The sequence below is a fragment of the Penicillium cataractarum genome, assembly GCF_028827025.1.
Source record: "Penicillium cataractarum strain IBT 29864 chromosome Unknown utg000001l, whole genome shotgun sequence".
Classification (NCBI taxonomy): Eukaryota; Fungi; Ascomycota; class Eurotiomycetes; order Eurotiales; family Aspergillaceae; genus Penicillium; species Penicillium cataractarum.
The window spans coordinates 2,267,188-2,285,823 of NW_026622737.1; the positions used below are offsets into that span (position 1 = coordinate 2,267,188).

Genomic DNA, 18,636 nt, shown 5'->3' on the forward strand with positions numbered 1-18,636 from the left:
TTGGATTTCGGAGCTTCGTCTGCGGGAGATTAGAACCCCAAGTGGCGGAGCCACTCGGCGACAGCCATGGCATCTCAACATTCGCGGAGGTCACGCGAGACCACCCGCCCAGAAATGACCATCGGTCCCTACACTCGGCATAACAAGATCGGACAAGGAAGCTTCGCGACGGTCTACCAAGGTGTACATACGGTGAGTCATCGAGTTTTGAGATGATCTGCGTACCTTGAGAGTGCAGTGCTAATAGTCGCGCTCTTCTGATGATTAGAAAACCCGCACCTTTGTAGCCATCAAGTCCGTCAACCTGTCGAAGCTGAACAAGAAGTTGAAGGATAACCTTTCCTCCGAAATCGATATCCTGAAAGGTCTCCACCACCCACATATTGTCGCTCTCATCGATTGCCATGAGTCTACATCACATATCCACTTGGTCATGGAGTTCTGTGCTCTCGGGGACCTCTCGGCTTTCATCAAGAAGCGAGACACTCTGTATGACCATTCATCTACCCGAGACATGATTGCGAAATACCCAAATCCACCCGGCGGAGCCCTCAACGAGGTCGTTGTTCGACATTTCCTCAAACAGCTCTCGAGCGCCCTTCACTTCCTGCGTGAGCGAGACCTCATTCATCGAGACATTAAGCCTCAAAATCTCTTGCTTTGTCCAGCGCCAGCCTCATACCGCAGTGGATCGTCCCAGTTCGCTCCGTACAAAGGCAGCGATAATTTTTACGAGCCGACGACGGGGTTGGAGACGCTACCGATGCTCAAGATTGCAGATTTTGGATTCGCTCGATCTTTACCTGCCACTTCATTAGCGGAGACGCTCTGCGGCTCGCCATTGTACATGGCACCCGAGATTTTGCGATACGAAAAATATGGTGCCGAGGCTGATCTCTGGTCTGTTGGCACAGTACTTTACGAAATGGTGGTGGGACGACCACCTTTCCGGGCTACGAATCATGTCGAACTACTTCGGAAGATTGAGAAGGGGGAAGATCGAATACGATTTCCTGAGGAGAACCCGGCATCGGATGATATGAAGAAGCTAATTCGAGGACTGTTGAAGCGAAACCCCGCGGAACGGTTGAATTTCCCCGAATTCTTCAACAGCAATGTCATCACAGAACCAATCCCTGGTTTAATCGCTGATGACTTGCCCCGAGACCGCCGGCGTACCTCTGGGGAGCTCGGACGAGGACCATTGCCGTATCGGACCGACTCTCGACCCAGTCAAATTGATCCCAATGCTGAGAGGGATTCGCCTTATACCACCGACCAGGAGGAACGTATAACATATCCGCCTCCGCACCGGCCAAAGCCCACACGGGAAAAGTCCGATACCCCACCGAGTGCCTCACCTATGCGTCGGATAGGAAGCGCCGACCGGCCTTCAACTGGTGCTGTGAGAGAGACTGCACGGGGTGGAACGCCGCCGCAGCGACCTACTGCAATCACTCACGCAACGGCACCCGGTCGGCAGGAGCTTGTTGATAAGAACACGCCAACGGCGGCTATGGAACGACAGAGGAGCCGGAAAACGTATTCCGGAACGTCAAAGCCCATTCAGGATGATCGAACGGTGGAGGAGCGTGAGCGGGCTGCTCAAGAGGTGGCATTTGAGCGGGACTACGTGGTAGTTGAGAAACGGGCGGTTGAAGTTAATGCATTCGCAGACGAGTTGGCGCATAGCCCTCGGATTCAAGGCGGCTTTGCCCGTGGCCCCGGAAGCTCTGCGCCTCGTCGTGCAACTACGCAGGGCCTTCCCTCTGTGGTCTCCACTTCTCCGCATTACAACGCTTCCAAGGCTATGCAGGTTATTCCTGGCCGTGCGCGAGCTGACTCCCTTCACCAACGCCAACATTCATATGAGCGACGCTATGGACAAAGCCCAACGTCAGCTACATCTGCGATCTCCAAGGCTCTTAATATGGCCAGCGGTCGGCTGTTTGGAATGGGCTTCTCGCCTCCCTTGGCTATCACCAAGGGCGGACGGTCTCCACCTCTATCCTACAACCCTTTCCCAGCCTATCCAGCCGCACAAGCTAGTTTGCTGCTTATGGGCGATGGAGCCAAGACCAATGCCACTGTCGATGAGGACTGCAGGACGGTTCAGATCATCGAAGAATGCGCTACCCGTAGTGATGTCGTCTATGGGTTTGCTGAGGTCAAATACAAACAACTTATACCACTGGCTCCATCAGCCTCGACAGACCCGTCTGCACGACACAGCCTTGGTGGAGCTGAGGATCCTAATGACTCCACCGATGATGGACTAACGGTCGACGCCATTGTGACCCTTTCTGAGGAAGCCCTAGTCTTATACGTCAAGGCTCTGTCTCTACTCGCCAAGTCCATGGATATCGCAGGTGCTTGGTGGACGCGCAAGAACCGGGAGGATACCTATGGAGACTCATCACATCGCGCTGATAACAGCGTACTCGCCGGCGCTCGGATTAATAACGTGGTGCAATGGGTCCGAAGCCGGTTCAACGAAGTTCTGGAGAAGGCTGAGTTTGTCCGTCTGAAGCTTATCGAGAGTCAGAAGCGACTACCTCTCGACCATCCTAGTCATCCGGATAACCACTCGGTCGGGTCTACAGTTGCCTCGAGTGGATCGGCCGACGTAGTAGTCAGTGCTGGCGTCACGGCCGAGAAGCTAATGTACGACCGCGCATTGGAGATGAGTCGAACTGCGGCTATCAATGAGTTGACCAGCGATGATCTTGCCGGATGTGAAATCGCCTACGTTACGGCCATCCGTATGTTGGAGGCAGTGCTGGAAGATGATAGCTTGCACTCGTCTTCGGGCCAATCTGGTCATCAGCAACAATCTTCTCACGGCGACAAGGGGTCGGTGGATGGCCTGCAAAGGGAGGATCGTCAGGTGGTGGTCAAGTGTGAGTATTTACTTCTATCGTTCTATGCCAATTTTAGTCACTAACATTTGCAATAGTGGTGTCTAGCATGCGCGGTCGCCTTGCCTCTCTTAGGAAGAAGCTGGCACTTTTGGCAAAGCGTACTACCCCAACCATGAACAGTGGTCGAATGCCATCGTCCAATCTAGTTCCCGTAACGCATGCGACAGGCGCAACGCCACCTCGATGAACCCTGGCAATACCCATTCCATCCGCTCATGTCCCGTGCATTCTCGTTTCTCCAGCCTTTTGACTGCCAAGCCATATATAAACCGCGTCCTTTTATCACGCATTCGTCCCTTTTTATGTTAACTCATTTTCATCTCCCCCGGATGAGGAGATGCTAATTCTTTTCATGTTCATGTCGTTGATTCCTGTCCAAATTTTCAGTGCCCTGCCATATATCCCACTGCACGAGGGGGAAGCGGAGTTTTCTTTTTTTTTTTCTCTTTTTGATTCCTTTTTGCCTTGTCTCCTTTTTTACTTGTTTTTGTTTTCTTCCTTTTTGATGGGGTTGCTTCCATCGGCGTTTTTCTATGTGGGGTTGCGGTGGTATACAGACTGGTACTTCACTTTTGATACTTTTTTTGCGCGAATCTTTTGGACTGCACAAGATCAGGGAGTTTTTTGGGGGGCATTCTGGTCATGGAATGGGAGGATGATATTGGGTTGCATGTGATGCAGATTTAGATGAGATGCCCTTGATCTTGGATGAAATTGACATTGTTTCAATGAAACTCTCCTAATCTAATGATGTATGCTGAGGGCGAATGAGTCCTACTGTAGGATACTTATGGATGTAAATACGCCCAGAGCACTCGAAACTATAGGACGATTCCCGAAGCAATGATCTTCATTGAAACTAAGACGTTCCCTACATACTGCTTTGATGCCAATTAGGGTTCCCTTGAGGCTCTCAAAGCTATTAGGTTCCTGTTCAAAACTTCTCCCGTGATGTCAACCGAGTTCCAACCCTCTACGTCAGAATTGTACCTCGATATTGAAACTCAATCAGCGACTCCGGTCTAGACAATGAGGCGATTTGACGCAATCAATGTCACCTCAGTCACATTAGAGTCAGATACATGTCGTCGAATAACTTATAGTAAAGATTGACTTGATCAATTTGAGCCAAGGGTTCGCGCAATGGCGTGATCGATTTCCATGTGTCAGGGTTTCACTATGTTCTTGGCTGGGTCTAGGCGCGGGAATGTCGAGATGGATTACAGAAGAAGGATAATATCTAGAGATCATTGTGAGATATTCGATACTTTTGCAATAGTTTGGACATGATTCGTTCTCTAGCAGTATGTAGGCAATATAGACTCTTGAGATTTTCAAGGCTATTTTAGTTGTATGCTGCATTCCTTCTCCGACAAAGCCCCTTCCCGCATCCATCCCGAAGGTCCAAGCTCGGCCCAGGATTTTTGCCTGTTCTCGGCTGTGCCCGAAACATGAATTCTGGCAGTCGCCGAGGCTCTGATGAGAACGAAACTTGCAAAGAAAGTGAGAGAATGACGAGCGAGTCTCGGCGTGAAATATCAAATGACCCTCTACCTGTCTCTCATGTAGCCATTTCCATAGTGCAGTTCGACGGATTCTAGGATGTTGCTTTTTACATCTGCAAAGCCGACTAGAACTAAACTCGGCCCGGCCAAGTATAGCGTGCGCGCTATCAACCCACATTCACAACCATCCCTTCTCGAACCCTTCCATGAGAAAAAACCGGAAAGTGGATCATGGGGTGACGCCGCGCTCTAAACATTCTGGAAACGCCCCACGAATCAAAGTACATGGGTTTTCGGGAGCGATTCAGCCGGGCGATGTTCACACCGTGCTCGGGTTTTCTGAGGTAGTATCCTGCCCAGGCGGGATTGTATTGCATCACTTTTCGTGCTAGCACATCATCTATAGCTGATGCCGTTGCTAGCCGTTTGCCATGTAATATTATAAGCAGTTCAGTCTCGAAATTTGACCGTTTATTTTATTGTTTAGCAACGGGTTGAAACTTTTTTCAAATTCAAGATGGCGGATTCGTCGGTATCGTCTGCTACGGAGAGGACGCCGATTAAAGCTGCCACATCTGTTAGATATGATGCGAAACCTGCGGAGGTTGAGAATGGTCCTAGACCGGCGGATGGAATTACGGGCTTGTGTTAGTATTTGTCTTGAGAGTTGGTCTGGAAATATTCACATTTCTAACTTTTTTTTCTAGACGAAGGAAATGTCTTTGAAGCGTCGCCTGAGAATCGTCGACAGTTGGGTGTATTCAGCGCGACTCTGCTAATCTTCAATCGTGTTATTGGAACTGGTATTTTTGCGACGCCGGGGACTATTCTATCGCTCTCTGGAAGTGTTGGTCTCTCACTTTTCATGTGGGTGATTGGCACGTTTATTGCCATGGCTGGCACTGCAGTCTATATGGAATGGGGCACGGCGATTCCCAAGTATGTCTTTTTTTAACATTTCGCAAGAAAGCACCAATCCTGATTGATCTCCCCAGAAACGGAGGCGAGAAGAACTACCTGGAATATGTTTACCGAAAACCCAAATTCCTCGCCACGGCCATGTTCGCTGCCTACGCCTTCCTCCTAGGCTGGGCTGCCAGCAACAGCGTGGTCTTTGGCCAGTATATCCTCAACGCAGCTGAGATCGAGGTCGATCGATGGAATCAGCGTGGTATCGGGTTGGCCTGTCTCTCGGCTGCATTCCTCGTGCACTCGATCGCTCTCAAGTGGGGAATTCGTCTGCAGAATTTACTCGGCATCATCAAATTGATTATCATTTTGTTTATTGTCGTGGCAGGTTGGGTTGCCCTGGCTGGACACACCAAGGCCGAGACGCCTCATAACTTCCGGAATGCCTTTGAAGGAACTAAAGGCAGTGGGTACAGCATTGTTATGGCGCTGTATAATGTCATTTGGTCCTTCATTGGATATTCGAATGCTAACTATGTCAGTTGAATATGCCGTATTGGAGACTCGAGGCTAACATGGTGCAGGCCCTGAGCGAGACGAAGAATCCAGTCCGCACCTTGAAAATCGCGGCACCACTTGCAATTGGCTCTGTCGGTATTCTGTACATGTTTGTCAACATTGCCTATTTTGCAGCTGTCTCGAAGGAGGAAATGTTGGAGTCGGGCACTGTGGTTGCTGCCGTGTTCTTTGGAAATATGTTCGGCAAGCAGGCCGAGAAGGTGATGTCGGTCTTTGTTGCTCTATCGGCCTTTGGCAATGTTTTGTCGGTGCTGTTCTCGCAAGGTCGAAGTATGCGTGCATTCCATATTCAATTGGTTCTATAGGCTGACAAGGCTTACAGTTGTCCAAGAGCTCGGGCGAGAGGGTGTTTTGCCCTTTTCCAAGTTCTTTGCTAGTAACTGGCCATTCCATTCACCAGCTGCTGGTTTACTCGAACATTACATTGTGTCTGCGATCATTTTGCTCGCCCCTCCACCTGGTGACGCATATAATTTCCTTCTCAAGTGAGCCTGGGTCCTAGGAATATCTTTGACCTTGATCTAATCAATCTTCTAGTCTCATCTCATACCCGCTCTCGATCATCAACGTCTTTGTTTCTGGCGGCCTCATCTATATCTATCTGAACAGGAGCACCAAATATCCCAACTGGAACCCTGGGATCCGTGCAACCCTCCCAGTGACCATCTTCTTCCTGCTGTCGAATATATACCTGGTGATCGCTCCCTACGTGCCTCCCGATGCAGGCCAGAATGTCTACGAGCAGCTACCATACTACCTGCACTGCGTTGTTGCTCTGGGCTTGTTTGCATTCGGAGCTCTATACTATGTTGTCTGGGCAGTACTTCTACCTCGATGGGGTGGTTATGTGCTTGTTAAGGAATCGGTGGTGGATGCCGATGGATGGTCGCGTAGCGTGTTTACACGGATTCCACAGAGTTCTACAGGGCGTACCTAGATGGGTTTACTGAACATACATGGATTTGGACATATGCATAATTTCACGATTGAACCTTTTATATATGAATTGGAATAGTAGCTTCTGGATATATCTTGGCGTTGATGTGGCTGCATATTAGCACAAGCCACGGTAGTCTGCCCAATGAGCAGTGATAGGCCAGAGCAGTAAAGAAATAGATTCCCACTGCTAGAGATTCTTCCAAAGAGATTCTTCCAAGGTTAATTGTCAGAAGTAGATGTCCCAATCCTCTATGGAAGCCTATTCAGGAAAACAGCAAGAGCTGTGTGTCATAGACCCCTCAAACTGACTGGTGCATAGTCTTGCAAGGAGGAGCAGCTCGGAAGCTACTCCACAGTCGACTGCCGTGGAAGAAATCGGGGCATGCGCTGGTTTGAAACTTGCGTGAGGTTAAGAAAGAAGGAAAAGGAAAAAGAGAAAAAAAAAGAAAAAGGCGGAGTGCGCGGCCAAGCCATTCACCGCCTTGGGATGTTCTGCCGCGTGATTCTTTTCATTTGGGGAATTCGATTGTTCTCTCGGCGCGTTGGGTGGCTGCAATCTTTCTTTGTTCAATTCTACGGTTCTGTATATTATTGGGTGCTTGGGCCCTGTGTATAATATTCTCGTTTGTCTGTCTTTGTCCCCTCAATTGACGGGGTTGTGGATCTTACCGATGCGTCGTTTCTCCTCGCGTGCGTTGCTTCAAGCAAAGCCACCGCTTCTATCCGCCAGACCCCTCTTTCTCTCCGCCCCTCGCTCAGCTCCAGCTTCAAGTCTAATCTCTCGCCCTCGTTCCTCTCAATTACGCTCATCCCGATCACCGCTCTCCCAAACCTCCAAACGCTACTGCTCCTACCGAAGAATGTGCAGCTCTCGACGTGACGAGCCCTCCGGCTCGACCAATATCCACGGCCGCGAGGTCCTGCCTACCAATGTCAAGCCAGTGCACTACGACTTGACCTTGGAGCCGGACTTTGAGACCTTCAAATATAATGGAACTGTCACCATCGAGTGAGTAATTCCCGAGCAGGCTGAAGCTTTGGAGTATATGCTGACACGTATCTACAGCCTCCAGGTCAATGAGGACACCGACTTTGTCTCTCTTAACTCCAACGAGATCGAAATCCACAGTGCTACCATTCGCTCCAATGGCTCTGTCATCGAGTCAAAGCCCGAGATCATTGTCAACAAGGATACCCAGGTCGCTACCGTCCAGTTCAAGCAGGCTCTCGCCACCGGTGCCGATGCCCAGCTGACCCTCACCTTCACTGGTATTTTGAATGACAACATGGCTGGTTTCTACCGGTCTTCATACAAGAAGGATGGCAAGACCGAGTACATCGCGTCAACTCAGATGGAACCCACCGACTGCCGCCGTGCCTTCCCTTGCTTTGATGAGCCCGCTCTCAAGGCCAAGTTCACGGTGACCCTGATTGCCGATAAGGATATGACCTGTCTGAGCAACATGGATGTTGCTTCCGAGACTGATGTCAAGGATGGTGCTAAGAAGGCCGTCAAGTTTAATACCTCTCCCGTCATGTCCACCTATCTGGTTGCTTTCATTGTGGGTCGCCTGAACTATATCGAGACCAAGAACTTCCGCGTCCCCATCCGTGTCTACGCTACCCCGGATCAGGATATTGAGCACGGTAGTTTCTCCCTCGAGCTTGCTGCCAAGACCCTGGCTTTCTACGAGAAGGCCTTTGATAGTGATTTCCCTCTGCCCAAGATGGACATGGTGGCCGTGCCCGATTTCAGCGCCGGTGCCATGGAGAACTGGGGTCTCATTACCTACCGCATTGTCGATCTCCTGCTCGATGAGAAGACTAGCGGTGCTTCTCGTAAGGAGCGCATTGCCGAGACTGTCCAGCACGAATTGGCCCACCAGTGGTTCGGTAACCTGGTGACCATGGACTTCTGGGATGGTCTGTGGCTCAATGAGGGTTTCGCAACCTGGATGTCCTGGTACTCCTGCAACGCCTTCTACCCCGAGTGGAAGGTCTGGCAGACCTATGTCATTGACAACCTGCAGAGTGCCTTGTCTCTTGACTCGCTGCGTTCTTCTCACCCTATCGAGGTCCCCGTTAAGCGTGCCGATGAGGTCAACCAAATCTTCGATGCCATCTCTTACTCCAAGGGCTCCTCCGTGCTGCGCATGATCTCGAAGTACCTTGGTGAGGATGTCTTCCTCCAGGGTGTTCGTGCTTACATCAAGAAGCACGCCTACGGCAACACCGAGACTGGTGACCTGTGGTCCGCTCTGGCTGCCGCCAGTGGTAAGCCCGTCGAGTCTGTTATGGACATTTGGACCAAGAACGTCGGTTTCCCTGTCATCAGTGTGACCGAGAACCCTGCTTCCTCTTCCATTAGCCTGAAGCAGAACCGCTTCCTGCGTACCGGCGATGTTCGCCCCGAGGAGGACCAGACTCTCTACCCTTGCATGCTTGGCCTGCGTACCAAGGAGGGCGTTGATGAGAACACTATGTTGACTGACCGTGAGGCTGAGTTCAAGGTTCCCGACCTTGACTTCTTCAAGGTCAATGCTGACCACTCTGGTCTTTACCGTACCTCTTACTCCCCCGAGCGCCTCGCTAAGCTCGGTCAGGCTGCCAAGGACGGGCTGCTGACCACCGAGGATCGTGCTGGTATGATTGCCGACTCCGGTGCTCTGGCTTCCTCCGGTTACCAGAAGACCTCCGGTCTGCTCTCCCTGCTCAAGGGCCTCGACACCGAGACCGAGTTCATCGTGTGGAACGAGATGCTCACCCGCATTGGTGTTCTCCGCGCTTCCTGGGTCTTTGAGGACAAGCAGATCAAGGATGCCCTCACTGCCTTCCAGCGTGAGCTGGTCTCTTCCAAGACCCACGAACTCGGCTGGGAGTTCTCCGATAAGGATGGTCACATCCTCCAGCAGCTTAAGGCTCTCATGTTCGGCTGTGCCGGTACCGCCGGTGACCCTGTTGTCGTCAAGGCTGCGCAGGACATGTTTGCCCGCTTCGCTGCCGGCGACCACTCTGCCATTCACCCCAACATCCGTGGCAATGTCTTCAGCATTGTCCTGAAGTACGGTGGTGCCAAGGAGTACGACGCTATTCTGAAGCGCTTCCGTGAGGCCCCTACCTCTGATGAGAAGACTACTGCCCTCCGCTGCCTCGGTGTTGCCGAGGACCCGGCTCTCGTTCAGCGCACTCTTGCCCTTGCCATGAGCGAGGAGGTCAGGAGCCAGGATATCTACATGCCCCTGGCTGGTCTCCGTAACCACGTTACTGGTATTGAAGCCCGCTGGGCCTGGTTGAAGGAGAACTGGGATGCGATCTACAAGCGTCTGCCTCCCTCGCTGGGCATGCTGGGCACTGTTGTGCAGCTTTCTTCCTCCTCCTTCTGTACTGAGGCTCAGTTGAAGGAGGTCGAGGAGTTCTTCAGTGCCAAGGACACCAAGGTAAGTTTCCATCCCCACACTCATTATTCACCCGTATATGCAATCATCTAACAAACATACAGGGTTACGACCGTGCCGTCTCCCAGAGCTTGGACGCCATCCGCGCCAAGGTCAACTGGCTGCAGCGTGACCGCGAGGATGTCGAGTCCTGGTTGAAGAACAACCAGTACTTCCAGAGCAAGCTGTAATTTGGTTCTCTTGGCGCGCCGGGGGCGGTCTTTGGTTTTCGGGGGTGTTTGATTCTTTTCGAAATTAGGTTCAAGCAATACTAGGCACTGGCACACGGGTTGTGTTCTTTTACGCCTCTAGCGCTCTCATTTGCTATCTCCACACTCTACTCAACTTATTGACTGGCATAGAATCACCTACTACCATTACTGGGAAAAGTTTAACTAGAGCTAGAATGAATATTATGGATAATTTTCTACTTTGGACACACTTCGTACAGCACTATGTATGATGTTCTCTTGCTTTACAAGGCATTTCTATCGTAAAGCTGATTCCTACCGCCCTACAGTCTTAGAATAGGCGGAACAAATGGAATAGGACAAGCCCGCTCGATTTCATCAAGAACATCGTTAAAACCCCGACGGCTCGAAGCAGTCAGGGGATGGTATAGATTCAAATAATACAAATGTCTCCAGGAGCATTTATGCCCATCCACCCTTCCCTCCAAACCCAGAGCTATCCTCGATCTTCTTGCCTTGACCGCGCGTTGGTTTAGACTGTGCTGCCTCGTGCTTCCGCAATTCCTCGGGTACACGAGAGATCGGGGATTTAATAAGCATTTGCTTGAGATCGTACCTGTAAACAGAGTTAGTTGACTGACTGACCAAAACAAGGGGGGGTATGAAGGGGAGTAAATAACGTACATGACATCAGAATCCTCATTACCCAAGAAGGTAATAGCAACACCACTCTTTCCGGCACGACCGGTACGACCGATACGGTGGGTGTAGCTCTCGATAGAGGTAGCCATGTTGAAGTTGATGACAAGTGAGACGTCTGGCACATCAATACCTCTACCAGCGAGGTCAGTGGCGACCAGAACGTCGGTAGCACCGCTCCGAACGGAGGCCAGTGCGGCTTCACGCTGCTCTTGCGTCTTGGAACCATGCAAAGTAACGGACGAGAAGCCCATTTGTTTGATTTCGCGAGCGATAGCATCGCAGTTACGCTTGATATTGACAAAGACAATGATCGGGGGTCGGAAGTCGCCGGAGGACAGAATCTCGGCGAGTCGCTTCTTCCGCTTGTCTTCGCCGGGAATCATCTCGACGCGCTGCTCGACTGTGTCTACTGCTTCGCCGACGCCGCCGATTGTGATGATAGCCGGACGACGGAGGTATTTTCGCGCGATGCGCTCGACGGCCACGGGCATGGTGGCTGTGTACATCATTGTTTGGCGGTACCGGTCTCGTCCGCCGAGGTGCTGTTTCATGGCGCGTGGATTCTCGGCTTCTTCCGTGTCGGGCTTTTCGTTTGTGACTGGAAGAGCGTCGAGGATCTTGTTGACGGGTTCCTCGAAACCGAGATCAATCATACGATCGGCTTCATCCATAATCACGTAGCAACATTGGCTGAGCACGAGCATTCGGCGCTCAATACAGTCGACGAGACGACCAGGAGTGGCGATGATGATTTCCGCACCGTCGCGCAGGCTGAACGCTTGTTCCTCGAGCGAATGACCACCGACAATACTGACGACGTTGAAGCCCAGTGGCTGTGTGAACTTCTTAGCCTCAATCTCGATCTGCTGGGCCAATTCACGAGTAGGCGCTAGGACAATCGCATATGGTCCGTCGTTCTTGCGCCATTCGAACTCGTCAAGCCGTGGAAGCTCTGAGATGTAAACCAGGAGTGGGAGCAGGAATGAAGCTGTTTTACCGGAACCAGTCACAGCGACACCAATGAGATCGCGCGATTGAAGGGCAATTGGAATAGCCGCGCGCTGAATGGGGGTGGGCTCTTTATAACCAACACGATCGATGAGCTCCAGCAAACGCTTCGGCAACTGGCTCTCCTCCCATGAGCGCATGGGATTAGGCACACTTCCACCCTTGGTAGCAATGTTAAAATCTTCCTTGAAGATACGCCAATCACGCTCGCGCATGTGTTCCAGTCGCTTCTCGCTCCAGTGCTTATCGAGTTGATTCCGCGTGCTCTCCTCACGGCGTCGACGCTCCATCTCCAAGATCTCCTTGGCTCGCATGCTACCGGACTCCTGATCCCGGGTCTCCAGTGCTTGCGCATACTTGCGCACCATGTTATCCGCAACGTCATCTCCAAATCCTGCCAAGCGGCCACGACCAAAGAAGTTTGCCTCGTGTCGGCTCTGGTATAGTGGGTTGTAGTCGCCGCTAGTATCTTCCTCGGCATTCCATTCAAAATTGAATTTCCGGTCTGTGGTGCGCTTGCGCTTCTTTTGTGCCGAGAAGTTCGAGGTCTGTTCCGTCCCCATGTATCGTTGTTTTAAGAGTGCTGCTTGTGCCGTAGCCTCATCTTCCTCCGTCGGCCGCTTCTCCCCCTTGGGATTCTTCGACCTCGGATGAGACGGTGGTTCCATGTCGCGGTTCCGTTGTGGCTGTCCATTTCGTGACGCAGCCGGTCCTGTGGGGATGTCGCCGCGCATGGCGCGTGGCCCGGTGGGGACTCGTCCAGCTGAATCTCGGTGATCATGTTGCGATTCAACTGGTCTCACTGGCCGCGACTCGGATGGAACACCATTGCGAGTGGCACCGTTGGAGGACGCCTTAGCTTGCCGTTCAGCTTCTACTTCTTTTGCTCGTTTCTCGAGTGCAAGTTTCTCACGTTGTGCTTTAGACAAGAATTTCGGCTGTAGGAATACAAATCAAAGGTTAGCAGATGAATCTGGGGTTCGCGATTGCTATGATAAATTCGTAGAGCAGACATACCTTGGCAGCTGCCGCGTCCGCATCTTTCTTCTTCTTGATGAGGTCTTCCACACTCAGTGGAGCTGCGGCTGGCTTCTTCGCCCCCCATCCCAGCTTCTTCTTCTTGACTTCGATGGGAGGCGCGGGCGGCGCATCTTCTGGTGGAGGGGGAGGAACTCCAGTATCTGGAGGTGGCGGCGGAGCACCCACGTCCTCAGGAGGAGGTGGAGGCGGAGTTGGTGGGCGCTCGATAAGGTCTGGGGAAGGCCCAGGGGGGCCATCGGCTGAGCCGTTGGTCACTATGCCTTCCATATTTGCCCAGAAGCGAGAGCAAAATGATGCGATGAGGAACGGGCGGCGAGATGAGCGATGAACGCATCTCCATCTCGAATTTCTACGGCGGTCGGGATGGGCCAAACGCGTGGTCACGTGCAACCAAACTGGTATTAAGCACTCACGAGGGTATATCGTAAAAGATGATCGAGAATACAGGGGAAAAGAAAGGAATCAGAAGACTTGCTAAAGGGATTAAGACAATGACGAGCAACAGCTCCCTCAACTTATGCTGATCATTCGCTTCAAGCCCCTACCGTACAGGATCTAGATATTTGGCATGCAAGGATGGATACTCGAAACACGAGCGAAATCACATTGAATGGGTAACTAAAGTACAATTGATCCGGATGGGACCACCTATCTTGCTCCAATCACAAAGGGGGTACCGGTAAGGAAAAAGGGGAAAGTAGTGGCCGTGTGTAAGACCACTTAGGGGGGAATGAGGGCCTCTTCGGCGCACCAAAATCGCTAACAAACCTGAGGGAAACGAGAACGATGCCTGGAATTGGCAAGAACATGATGCTACATGGAAAGGAAGTCACCCACCCAGTTTGAGAAGGTGTTGAACACCAAGCAAAAAAAAGACAAAAGCAGACGGCAGGGTAAGGGGACCGTCGGGGGATGAAAGTATTCATAGAGAGACATGAGGAGGGCTGAGGCCATTATAAAGCATCAGAATTGGCTGGAAGCCATGAGCCTAGGCTGATGCGCCGTTGACAGGGCTCTGGTGCTGCTGCCAAGCAGCATAGGCTTGGGCAGTAGCAGCGGCTTGGTCTGGAGTGGGTTGTTGGCCTGGGGGAGGGACGGCGGGCTGTGCATCAGCAGGGGCTACTGGAGGAGCAGCAAAAGTGCCTCCAGTCCGAGCAGCAGCAACAGAGGCCGGGCCATGTACCTCACGATCCAGGGTCATGTACTCCTTGGCAGTATCCTTGGTGCCTCGTTCGAGGAGGTATGCCATATAGATTTGCACTAGCTCCTTGACAGTCTCGGGAAGAAGGGTACTCTTCGAGCGCACATCAGAGACAACCTGCTTGATGCGCTCGTACTGAGTCGATTCGATCTCAGCACTCGTGGGCTGCTCAATCTCGAACATGAGATAGCTAGTCCAGAAGGGCCGGCTATCAAGGTAGTACTGCTGGTTATCTTGGAACACCTTACGAGCATCATCGGGGGCTCCCTTGATCTTCCACAACAGACGCGCCCATTCAGCAACGAGCGCAGCCTTGGTGGCCATTTCACACTGCGGGGAGTTCAGCTGGGTCTTGTATACCTCAATAGCTGCCTCAAGGCCACCGTGACGCCGACAAAGATTGGCCAGAGAGATGATGGTCTCAACGTGGCTGGGGAGGTTCATGAGAATAGCCCCATGGATATCCTTGGCGACATCTGTCCGGCCTGACAGCTCCTCAAAGTACGCATAGTGCAGTCGAACCGTGGCATTTGCGATGGGGACATAGAGGTAGCTGGCGCGCTGGTAGATAATTCGCACCTCTTCCTCTTTGCCCGACTGAGCAGCCATCCATCGTGCATAACGGAGCCAGAACTCATCATAGTGGGCGCATGTCACGAGGCAGCGCTCGTACAAGAACTGAATGCGGCTGAACGAACCTTCGGACTCCTCGAAATCAAGATACTTCTTCCAGTTTGTGAGCTGACCTTCATCCAGTTCTGTCACATGGAAGTATGGCCGCTTGATCTCCGACTCGTAGGTCCAGCGCTTGGTAGTCTCGGTCTGCGTCTTTGAGAACACCTCCAAATGGTAGTTGTCAACACGCAGTCGAAGATCGCGCTCAATCTCAGCTTCAGCCTTGGCACCTGGGGGAACGTGAGAGGACGCAGCCTCGATTTCTGATCGGAACTCGGACATGGTCTCTGTGGGTGCTAGCTCAGCCAGAGGGCGAGTCTGGGCGAGCTGGCGATAACGCTCAAAGTACCGGGCATACTGGTGCATCGGGACGTGAATGATCCGGCCAAGAATGGCAAAGATCTTGTCCTGGGCTTCGACTCGTTCTTCAAACTCGATATACTTGTCCCAGAAGGGATGAGCCAAGAAATCCAGGCCCACACAGCTAGCGCCACGTTCGAAAAGACTATGAAGTTACAGTTAGTATGAAAGATCAAAATCACTGCTGGAACATGGGAGGAGTGGGAGGTATGGGTGAGGAAGAAATGATGGGGCAAACTGGGTGATCACTCTGTCACGGTATGACAGGCCCGAAAAGTAACGAGGGTGAGCAAGCCATGGGAAAAGCAGCCAGTGCTTTGCGCAAAAGGTCAAAAAGGGGGCCATCGAACGAAATTGTTCCTTGTGTGTTGTCCAGGTATGAGGAAGAAGGTCTTTTGTTCATGTGGAGAAGGAAAGCAGCCTGACTGAGCCATGGGTGAGAAGTAAACACCAGTTGAGTCTGGGTGGTAAGGTGATGATTTCTCTCACCCATCATCAATGGAACCGCAGTGGTTTCTTCCGGCATAAATCCATCTTTCAAACACAATCGGCATCATACAGGCTTTCGGGAGCTGTATTGGTAAGGGTTACAGGGAAAGGGAAGGAAACCAGCTTTTCTCTACTTACTCTCGAATGATATCGGCATCGTGCGAAGTTTCGGCTTTGAAGGAGCAGTAATTGGTCCAGAGATCCACCGATGGGGAGATACTGGCAACACCTCTTTCATAGACCTATAGGTCGTCTTATCAGTAAATGCGACGCTTTGCGAATTGAAGTTGTAAAAAGCGGGGGGCTGGGGCAAGGGTCCATACCATCTCTGCGGCTTCAGTGCCAGTGATGGAGAATTCTAGGTCGGCATATTTCTTCCAGTATCCGAACAGAAGAGGGAATTTGGCAAGGAAGCGATCGTAAACGTTGCGCACGGTGGTAATCGCCTGGGGGTTGGAATTGCGATTGATTCCACCCTCGAGAGCTTCGGCGCCGCGAACAAGCTTCTCCCAGGTCTCGAAGTTATCTGGATCGTCGACCTATGCGCAAATGTTAGTAAATATCAGAAACACAAGGCACGGGCGTGTGCACGCTTCAGACATACCAGTTCGGTTTCGAGCTTCCTCAACTCCGCGTTCTCCTCCTCTGAGCCTCCAAAGTGATAGTCCGCCATGATGGCAGGGATTCTGGGTATGCGCACAGGAAATAAAGTGTATCAGATAGAGGTAAAGTGCCTAGCGACAATAAATAAGAGCAGTGCCGGCAATAAAAATGGGAGGTGTAAAGGGATGATGAGGCTGAAACCAGCAACGGAAAACTGGCGCCAAAGGAAAAGACGAGATGGGAAGTCTCTCCGCCTGAGGCCACAAGGCCACAACTCCGCCCGTCGGGGTTTAGTGCGTTGCGGCCAGTGGCTTCAACTTTTATCGGTTTGCTCATCATCCAAAACATCGTGATCATCTCCGGCCTCAATTGATCAACCCCCCTTGACGACCGCGATGTCCTCCATCACGCAGAACGTGGGCGCACTGCCTACCCGCCTACGCAACTTCTTCGCTCGCTACCCTCCCCAGATCTACTCCTCCCTGGTCGCTCCGCGTCCGACTGCTCCGGAGGGCGAAGCCTCCGCCGACCAGACCCTTCCCTCGCCCTACACCCCCGACCGTGATGCGAAGGGTGCTCACCGACCAGACCCCGAGGCTTTCTCGGCCTCTCGTGCGCTCTTGTACAACGACCCCAAGAACCAGAACCCATTCTTGCCGCGGAAGATCTTCAACTCCAAGAAGTGGATTGGTCCCCGATACGGGCTGCGACAACAGGCCGATCTAGTCAAGCTGGCTATTAAGTACAACGTCGAGCCACTCTTGCCCCCTGGACCCAAGTCCACCGAATACAAGGCTGCCAAGCTGGCGGAACGTGGTCTCCGGATCAAGGGTACTGGTATCGGCCAGAAGGTCAAGGGTCACAAGTGGGAGCGGACAATGGAGGCGAGACTCGAGGAGCGTCGCAAGGCGATGGTCGAAATGCCGGAGATGATCCGGTTGTGGAAGCAGGTGCGTATCTTTCGAAGCATTCGGGTCACAGGAACAGAGCTAACTTTCTCTTGTAGAGAGGTCATGGTCGTGGCTGGAGACAGTGGCCGAAGCGGTAAATGGGACGCTCCATGTGAAAATATTGCTTTATTTCTTTCGATCATTTCTCGCTGGTCCACTCTTGCCATATCTGTCCGCGCCATCGATCAATTCCATCACGTGTGGAATCCCCTCGGCAGAAGCATTTGTATGAATCATTGCAGGGGTTTGGGATGGGAGTTTTTCTTTGATTTGCGCTATTTCTTTTTTTTGTTTTCAACACTTGTACAATATACAGCGTGGGCATTTCGCCCGATGATACTCGGGAGGCTAAGCTCAAGCCATCTCGCTACTGTGTGCATATAAAGTCACCAGGAAATCAACATTGAGGTTCATTTCATTCTACCTTAGCCGAGAGGCGTTAGCTTTTTGAAGAAACTCTATGCAAGTGGAGGCCATTCCCAGCCGGCGTGATATTGGACCGGTTGACTACTTGACTAGAGCTGAACCGAACACCTACGGAACCTATAGTCTAGTCTTGGATGTGATGGCCCCCAAACCCCGGCCCTTGTTCTTGATATAGCAGCATCTCCTTAACACTAGCATTTGGGGGGCCAAGGACTAAATTTGTATTTGTCAACATCCCGGATCCTTGCAAGATTAACTTAGTTATCTGATTCCTTTATGTCACGGTCTTCGTCAAGTTCAACAATGCCATTGTTGTGCTCTTGACGAAGATGTGCTTTTTCTGACCTTCAACTTAGATGCTTACTATCGATGAGCCGCCGCGGCTCCCAACCTTCTAGGTCTCCACCCGTCTCGAATATTGTACTACTCCATTGTCAGGCGGCTCTGTAAGTTAGATCCTGTGTAAGCTGACATCCAGGCTCAGGAGAACACCTAGTCGAGAGCGCCCCGTGCGCGGGGGTTCCTGATTCCAAATCTCCGGGCCTTGAGAGAAGTGAATCGATGCGATGTGATACAGGGTGATATCTACCGGCTCGTGGTTAATGGCTTTGTGGAGTAGGATCGTGGTTGGTGGGTCGCTGTTCGGACATACAATCCTGCAGGGGAAGATGTAGCTAAAATTCATGTCCAGTCTGAAATAGAC

At 51.8% G+C, this 18,636-nt stretch overlaps 6 protein-coding genes across 6 annotated transcripts; 4 read left to right on the forward strand and 2 right to left on the reverse strand.

Moving 5' to 3' along the window:
- Positions 1-66: 66 nt before the first annotated feature.
- atg1 (serine/threonine protein kinase ATG1) lies at positions 67-3,108 on the forward strand (the record flags this gene model as incomplete). The annotated part of the gene is made up of 3 exons (XM_056693713.1): positions 67-192; positions 269-2,900; positions 2,957-3,108. 3 exons carry the CDS (start codon positions 67-69, stop codon positions 3,106-3,108), a joined length of 2,910 nt encoding a protein of 969 aa, XP_056560442.1.
- A 1,835-nt stretch (positions 3,109-4,943) lies between these two features.
- Positions 4,944-6,851, forward strand: N7496_000783 (high affinity methionine permease; the record flags this gene model as incomplete). The annotated part of the gene is made up of 6 exons (XM_056693714.1): positions 4,944-5,073; positions 5,134-5,365; positions 5,422-5,872; positions 5,920-6,184; positions 6,237-6,399; positions 6,452-6,851. 6 exons carry the CDS (start codon positions 4,944-4,946, stop codon positions 6,849-6,851), a joined length of 1,641 nt encoding a protein of 546 aa, XP_056560443.1.
- Positions 6,852-7,713: 862 nt separating this feature from the next.
- Positions 7,714-10,478, forward strand: N7496_000784 (M1 family metallopeptidase; the record flags this gene model as incomplete). The annotated part of the gene is made up of 3 exons (XM_056693715.1): positions 7,714-7,862; positions 7,920-10,290; positions 10,353-10,478. The coding sequence occupies 3 exons, from the start codon at positions 7,714-7,716 to the stop codon at positions 10,476-10,478; spliced, it is 2,646 nt and encodes an 881-aa protein (XP_056560444.1).
- Positions 10,479-10,940: 462 nt separating this feature from the next.
- Positions 10,941-13,496, reverse strand: prp28 (mRNA splicing protein PRP28; the record flags this gene model as incomplete). Its single annotated transcript, XM_056693716.1, has 3 exons — positions 10,941-11,094; positions 11,163-13,126; positions 13,206-13,496. The coding sequence occupies 3 exons, from the start codon at positions 13,494-13,496 to the stop codon at positions 10,941-10,943; spliced, it is 2,409 nt and encodes an 802-aa protein (XP_056560445.1).
- A 721-nt stretch (positions 13,497-14,217) lies between these two features.
- N7496_000786 (putative mRNA splicing protein (Prp39)) lies at positions 14,218-16,627 on the reverse strand (the record flags this gene model as incomplete). Its single annotated transcript, XM_056693717.1, has 4 exons — positions 14,218-15,610; positions 16,093-16,196; positions 16,278-16,493; positions 16,559-16,627. The coding sequence occupies 4 exons, from the start codon at positions 16,625-16,627 to the stop codon at positions 14,218-14,220; spliced, it is 1,782 nt and encodes a 593-aa protein (XP_056560446.1).
- Positions 16,628-16,952: 325 nt separating this feature from the next.
- N7496_000787 (mitochondrial 54S ribosomal protein mL59) lies at positions 16,953-17,605 on the forward strand (the record flags this gene model as incomplete). The annotated part of the gene is made up of 2 exons (XM_056693718.1): positions 16,953-17,507; positions 17,564-17,605. 2 exons carry the CDS (start codon positions 16,953-16,955, stop codon positions 17,603-17,605), a joined length of 597 nt encoding a protein of 198 aa, XP_056560447.1.
- Positions 17,606-18,636: the final 1,031 nt, after the last annotated feature.